Below are 7,482 nucleotides of genomic sequence, written 5' to 3' on the forward strand. Positions count from 1 at the left end.
CCAAGGCGTTTTCTAATTGGAAGGAAAAAACCGAGCCAGTTAGATGTAGATGCGCCTAATCAAACGCAAAATTACGCATAATATTCCCTGTCCATTAAACTGGCTGCATGCACCGGTTAGGAGAGAAGGAGAGAGGGAGAGGAGCCATGCAAATTCCTATTCACACTTGCGGACAAGAACGCCACACTTGCATGCACCATGCGTGTGAACGCCACACTTGCATGGGATGGAGTGAAATCAGGGTCTAATTAAACACAAAACGTCCTAATTAATAGGCTAATTAATGCCATGCGCCTTATTTCTGAAAAATCCTGGTTTTGGAGATAGGCCTAATATACTGTGACGGAGGGAGTACCTTATTTTAAGTTCACCATGACCAAATTATATCATCACATAAATTAGACGAGGATGACTAGATGACAACTCAGCAACTTTGTCTACATGTGTGCCTAGTTGTCAATGTTAACTAGCCACGTGTCGTGACAAGTGGGTTGATGGCGTGGGGGGCATAAATTAAAACTGATAAAAATAGGGTGCACCATGTCTCAAACCAAAGACCATTCACTTTATGCAACAACCACCTACCAGTTGACATACATCGTTTACATTGTTCTATACTGGTTAGACATCGTTTAAATTATATGCATTGTGAAGTGAGCCTCCTTTGGGTTAAAACTAGACGGTAAAATCACATGAATCACCTGGCCCAAGCCCCTTTTATCTCAAAAAAAAAAAAACTGGGACAAGTCTTGACATGTAGAGATGAAAATCCCCAATCGTGTCCACATCTGGCAGCGGCACGGCTGACCATCACCTACGTCGCGACGACCATCACCTGCGTCGGGCGGACAGTGCCCCAGCCGACCATAACCTACGCCGGGCAGCAACATCCCTCCCTTCTCTCATCTCCTTCCATCGTGCTACCCATTGATCCGAACCCGACGACGCCAGATCATTTTTGGCACTCCAAAAGTAAAAAAAATGACTTATTTTCTTCCTTTTTGAAAAGTGTCTTATTGGAAGTTCGTTATTATTCATGAAAACTAGGTCACATTTGGTGATACAATGAGAAGTATTTTTTGGATTTGTTTTAAATTTCCCAGGTTACAAAATAGCTAACATGATTTAACACTTTATTTTTAGTCCATTAAGACTAATTTAGATGGTCATAACTTGATTAGTATTTCTCCCACTATCCATCTCAGTAAACTGTTTTCTTTTTCAATAGCTTAAAAAGAAAGTAAATCTAGAATTTCAGAGCCTCACAGAAGTTACTCTGTATCCTACTTTAGATTGCAAACCTGATGCTCTGTTGGCTGTTCTCATTTCTTAAGTTTGAAATGTTTCATACTCCTGTGTGCCACCATCCTCGACTACATCTATATGCACCTTAGTAATAAATACATTTGTCTTGTAAATATCATTGGGAAGTATATCCGCCTCCATATGTTCTTGCCAGCATTAAATGTTGTTAGTTGTTACTGACATTCTCACTACACAATATCCATCCAGCACATTCCTTAGAAATGTCGGCCTTGAGTCAACTCTAAGAAGAAATTCAACAGATCTGCAACTGCTTTGGATGCTCATGTACAAGATACTAAATTATTGTTTCTGTTATTTTGGTTGGTACTATCTTATAAACATGTGGTGTAATGATATTGGTGGGACAAAGTTCATAAAAACTGTGTTGTTTGTTCATTCTGCTATATTATGTTGAGATCATGTGGTGTAATGATATGGTTGTGTTATTTTAAGAATTATATTATTATCATTATATTCTCATGTGCTTTTGATCGACTACCAAATTTTCTGATGAAATGTTGTTGATATCCCTTGAATAAGGGCTGGACAAAATCAACTAAATTATGCGAGTGGGCTGGTTCAATTAATGATGGAATGAATAGTTGGGTTGTTAATTGCCTCTGCTAAGAAAAAACATTAAGTTTGGCTCATGGTTGTGGCCCAAAAGTAAATCTAAAATTGACAGAATTAATGGGCTCGACCTATAGTTGTGGCCTAAAAGTAAATCTAATAATGGGCTAATTATTGGGCTTGTCCCATTAAAACAGCTGATTTTAACCGATCCTACATGGCATCCATGTCATCATTTTTGCCATGTCACTGCATGTGACACGTGGACATTGCCACATCAGATCCAACGTGTTTCAGGCTCATTAGTAATGACCATAATTTTGGTCGTAGATTTTACGACCAATATTTTGGTCAAGGGCGGCCATGACCAAATTTTTAGAAAAGGTCAAGTTTGTTCGTTCTTGACGGCCAACTGTTGACCTCTTGAATTTTGTCAAAAAAAGGTCAATAAACGACAGCTATGACTAATCAACTACCAAAATGGAGAGTCATAATCGACCATATTTCTTGTAGTGCACCCTCGAGTAGTTCGACTGCATCTCAACGTCTTCATGTGCATTAATGAAAGTAGTGTTCACATCGGCCTTCAAAAATGTGGTTGTATCCTGCATCCATGACGCACAAGCGTTCATCAATTACGTGTCCGCGAAGTCGCGGCAACCAAGCGTCCCCGTCTGCGAAGTCACTTCCAAAAGGAGGAAGAGATCGTAGTTCAGTTAGTAGATAATCATAGTGTCCAGGGTCGTTCAAATCCTAGTTTTAATCCTTCTTGAAATCTATTTGGTAAATCCATGTTGAAAATGAGGTTGCCCAAGGTGAGTCTGAGCTCCTGCTTTGGGTAGGCGAAGGTGGATGCAGTCCAAGATGCCTCCACGGGCGATGAGGTCCCTCTCCTAGCGGTTGCGGTGGTAGTTGGTGCTAATCGGGATTCCACTAAGTTGCCGGACAGGTCGGCGCCAAACACCACGAACATGGTGTCGTGTGAGTGTGGTCGGCGACAGCCGTTCGCAGTAATGGGTTGTTTCTCCCCCGGTCTATCGGGAATGGTTGGAGATGCGGGAGTGGATGTCTCCTACCGTGGAGGCGTCGACACAATCTCTATGGTTGATGCCGGGCTAGGAGTGAAATGAGACACCTTTTACTCCTCCTACCATGGTGGTTGCATCATGATGTGGGCGGTTGGTCGTGTCTCTTACATGGATGCCACGACTGCGGCCCCAGATGGCGGTCCGCATGGGTGGCTTTTCGGCGGGCTGCATGGCGGCGGTGATGGTCTTCCCTCTTGGTCGTATGGGCGGCGGGAGGTGGAGCGACGGGTGGCTCGGGCATGCTATTTGGCAATGGCATCCCTCCTATCCGGATCTCGAGTTCTTTCCCGTCGCATTTGTCTTCGAGACCTCGTGGTGGCGCTGGGAGGTGTCGAGCGAAACCTCCGCGCTTTGCGTCGATGACAGTGACGCTCGCGGGCGCTGTTATCTTCTTGGAGATGTCGTCGTAGTGCTCCTCTTCGTGTCCGGGTTCCGGGTGAAAACCCTTGTCCGTCTGTATTCGGCAGCGGCGACACCTAGCACCGTTCTACCTCCTGGGTGCGTTGTCGTGGAGCTTAGGTGTTACAGGGCGTACCGCGGCGTTGTTTTCAGTTCTTCATGTTCTCTCTTTTGGTAGCATAGTTGTGTGTGGCTTGCGTGATCCAATTAGCATAGAGTCGGTACTATGTAAGGGCTAATTAATCATCTTGTATCGTTCGACTGTGTATTTTGTTTGGATCCTGCTTTATATATAAAGCGAGCGAAAGCTTTCGAGAATCCATGTTGAAAATGAGGTTTTACTATTTAAAAAACTTCCACGGTGCTTTGTTCTTTATGGTTCCCTAAATAACTTCTCTACCCATTCTCCTGTTTTTCTATCTTAGTACTGACATGAAGAGAGCGTCTGCATTTTCCATAAAAGCAATGACTATTTTAAAGGATGTACAATTTCCTGTTTTATATATGCAGCTACTGCTATTTGTTAGTGGACTATCTTGACCTGCCTCCGAAAAGTTCGGCTTGATCTTGATGAAGTAACGCTTCAGAACCAAAGTGCAATGACAAAAGCAAGTACAGTGGCCAGCTCCCTTGGATTCCTCTGTTATAACAACATGAAACCCAATCAGGCATGTCTCTGAATATAACGGTGAAGTGAAGCAAATTCTTGTCGCGCACAAGTCACGAGTCTCATGACGCATCAATGCTCATTGTCATCGCAAAAACAAAAGGAAAAAAAAAATGACGTTGCAATTCTTCCCGTGGAAGCAATAATACGTTTCCTATTGTAAATCGATGCATTAAGACCCAGTTGGCCAGCAGAAATGCAGCATCTCTTATACTGAAACAAAAAAAAAGACTAGTTCACAGTTCAGTGGACGGGGCAAACCTTGTGTCCTCGGCTTGCTCTTGTGTGTTGAGCAATTTGCAGTCGCTTTCCCCTGCATGCCTCCGGAAGTTCGCCATCATAAGCGTTGCAAATGTAGCCTTCGAAATTCGTGTAATCCTATCAGAATAACAGATAACGCTGAATCAGAGCGATACATTCAGGAAAGCGTAAAAGTAAAGTACTGCGGTTTCTCCCATGAAAGCAAGCGGCAACTCACATCACCAAGGGGCCTCCCGTTCACGACCACCCAAGGCACAAACTGGTGAGGGGGCTGCAGAGCATTCGTCTCTGCCGCATACCGGAGTTCGAGCTGCAAATTCAGTTGGTTTCTTGTCAGATGATTATATTCGGTACTAACTGCGATTGACCAACGCAACAGTTCAACTCACCTGCCTGCCGTACCCTGAGTTGTAGCAGTCTATGACAGGCTGAGAGGCCAGACCAGTTTCGTGAAAGCATGACTGCCACGCACCCCATTTCTGAGTGAGAGCCAAATGCTCGATGCAATATATGAAAGGGAAATGCCGTTCCTGTATTCAGGACAAAGCACACTGATACTGCTTAGTGCACTGCCATTCAGTTGATCTGAGGGACAGATGAGAGATTTGTCATAGATCAACGATTACTGAATTATTACACGGTAAACACATGAATAAGATTATTGGAACCATTTTCATTTGGTTAATAAAAAACACACAGGGTATATGCAGCATGAAGAGGCATTACCGCATCAGGCCAGACACTGATAACGCAAGCTTCTATGGCGTTGAGTCTGCATTCATCCTCCCCATGCTGCAAAATTAAGAAACCCAGCACAGGTAAATACTCCGAGGAGACAGTGCATAAAACGAGCTCGTAGTTAAGGACATGGGGCCGACGATGAGGAACAGACCTGGCAGGTCATGGATCCGCCGGGTGAGACGCGCCCATTGCCGAAAGGGACGAGGCGGAGGTCGACATTGGAGGAGAGGCCGTTCTGGAAGATCCTGGCAAGGTCGTTCACGACGAAGCCGGAGCAGAAGGGGCACAGCGTCTCGTAGTAAACGGCCACCGAGACCCTCCGGGCAGCGCAGGCCGGAGAGAGACAGAGCAGCAGGAGGAAGGGGACGAGGGCCTGAGGAAGAAGAGGCAGGGAAGCCATGGCGTGGCGGGGGAGAAAGAAAACACACAAGCCACTGTAGTTTAAGATCAAGGGGCTAGGTATGCGTGTGGATGAATCTATTCTGTGCCGCGAGAGATGCTTTTCTTTGGAGCGGGTAGGAGAGGGAGGAGGAGATGCTCTTGATCTATAGGCACTGGCAGGCAGCCTTTGTTGGAGCCGTTACCCTTGGTTGCGCGGGCGGGAGGGAGGTTTTTATGAAGTGGTGTGGTTCGAGTCAGGGCCGGCGCATCAAATCAAGTGACCCGGCTTTGAAGCTTTTGCTAACTTGCTAGTGTATTCTAGCACCCTTTTCTTTTGATGTTGTGGCATGTCATGTGGGGCTCAACGGGTCCAAGTTCCATATCCACTCTTGAAGCATATCTCTCAGGGCTGCTAGGCGTATGATTCACAGGAATTTCATTGGATTTTTGAAGGATTAGAATCCTTTGGAATTTCCCCGCAACGCTCGTTTGATTAATGGCATTGAATCCTACATGATTTTTTTCCAAGAAATCAGTGATCGATCGGCATGGCTAGTAGCATATGGTCAGCGGCGGAGCTACGTTGTATGCTGCAGGGGCCATGCCCCCCCCCCTCCGGTTGGGTAAATTTCGTGAAAGAAAAAAAATAGAGTAGAAGATTAGGGAAAATATAGACTTTTGGCCCCCTTAAGCATCCATATTTTCTGTTTGGCCCCCCCAAAACATTTGACCAAGCTCCGTCAGTGCATATGGTTGCTGGGCTATTGTGCATGATCCACGCGAACACGAAGTATCCGGTATTGGTTTCCTGGCAGTTTTGCCTACCTGCATGCCCGGCGTCCTATCTTGGACCGCGGTCGGATGACCTTGGGTGAAGACGGAGTATGGTTCTCGGATAGCCATGTGGGGGCTTTTAATGGTACCAAAAGTCTTTGTCTGCAGTCTGCATCCGATGGATGTCCTTTTAATGGGATTTTGGTGGTGGCGGTGACCTTGTTGATGCTAACGAGCGTGCCATGTTTTGCTCCTCATATACATGGTATATCTAGGTGTGTGATGATGTCCACGTTAGGGTTGTGGGCATATGTATGATTGTTGAAGCATAACAATCTGGCTTGCAGAGGTGATTTCTTCATTAAAAGTGGGGTGATAATCACATTTTTTTTATGTTTGGTGGTGCTTTTGAGCGCAATCAGTGGTATGCGTATGGATGAATCTAAAAAAAATGCGAAGAACATTCCAAAACCACAACCACTGGTCTTTAACACCGTATGGCTTTGTCGAGACTAGGATATCAACAAGTTGAAATAGTGGGACCTCTTTATCACATTTTCTTATGTTTGGTGGTGCTTTTGAGCAGACGGACTCGAGCTCTGAAATGAAAACTCAAGATGTAACATGCTCTGATCTTATCTGGCGATGATGATGTGCCACATCATACCCTAGTTGGAGATGTTGCATGGGGTTTGCCCGGACTTATTCTCAAGGTGAAAAAGAAACCAAGAAATAGCATCCATGAGTGGATGTGGTAGCAACGGCGCTTATACGCCATACCCTTTTTGGAGGCATCGTTGTTGTTGAAGCACCTTTCACAAAGTTCGGGCGATGCCATTGGTGGTGGTTGATTTTTTTTTCAAAAAGAAGAATAACCCTCGACCTTTGCATCAAGACGATGCATACAACCATGATTGGTGGTGGTTGATGTTGATGTTCGTTGTATATCTGATTTCGTTTCGACATGACTTTCGAAGATCATGTTTTTTTTCACTTTGTGTCTATGTTGGTGTTGTCTATACGCGTCCTAATTCTTGAGAGGCCGTGTGTGTGTTCATGGTTCTTATATTTTTTAAAGCGATCTTATAAGTCAACCCTTTATTGAGAAAAATCAACTCTTGATTTGAAAAACATTCAGCTCTAGAAACACTTGCTAGTGTAGTAGGGCTCAACCCCTTTGGAGAGTTTTGAAATCCGAGGAATGGGAAAGGACTTTTCCATGAGGTATCACATAATAGTATTAATCCTTAGGAATCAGATCAATATGGACACAATCCAAAGAAATCTAATACCTCA

General features: G+C 44.7%; 1 protein-coding gene across 1 annotated transcript; it reads right to left on the minus strand.

Moving 5' to 3' along the window:
• Window positions 1-3,706: 3,706 nt before the first annotated feature.
• On the minus strand, window positions 3,707-5,442 carry LOC123440577 (gamma-interferon-responsive lysosomal thiol protein-like). The gene is made up of 6 exons (XM_045117141.1): window positions 5,183-5,442; window positions 5,017-5,082; window positions 4,680-4,820; window positions 4,508-4,600; window positions 4,291-4,407; window positions 3,707-4,002 (listed from the first exon to the last, which is right to left on the minus strand). The coding sequence occupies exons 1-6, from the start codon at window positions 5,429-5,431 to the stop codon at window positions 3,946-3,948; spliced, it is 723 nt and encodes a 240-aa protein (XP_044973076.1). The 5' UTR covers window positions 5,432-5,442; the 3' UTR covers window positions 3,707-3,945.
• Window positions 5,443-7,482: the final 2,040 nt, after the last annotated feature.

This window comes from Hordeum vulgare, chromosome 3H (genome assembly GCF_904849725.1).
Source record: "Hordeum vulgare subsp. vulgare chromosome 3H, MorexV3_pseudomolecules_assembly, whole genome shotgun sequence".
NCBI lineage: Eukaryota > Viridiplantae > Streptophyta > Magnoliopsida > Poales > Poaceae > Hordeum > Hordeum vulgare.

Coding starts and splice junctions, on each gene's coding strand:
- LOC123440577 (XM_045117141.1), bottom strand. CDS start 5,431: ATGGCTTCCCTGCCTCTTCTTCCTCAGGCCCTCGTCCCCTTCCTCCTG. Junction 5,083..5,182: donor GCGGATCCATGACCTGCCAG/GTCTGTTCCTCA, acceptor TTAATTTTGCAG/CATGGGGAGGATGAATGCAG. Junction 4,601..4,679: donor ACTCAGGGTACGGCAGGCAG/GTGAGTTGAACT, acceptor CTGAATTTGCAG/CTCGAACTCCGGTATGCGGC.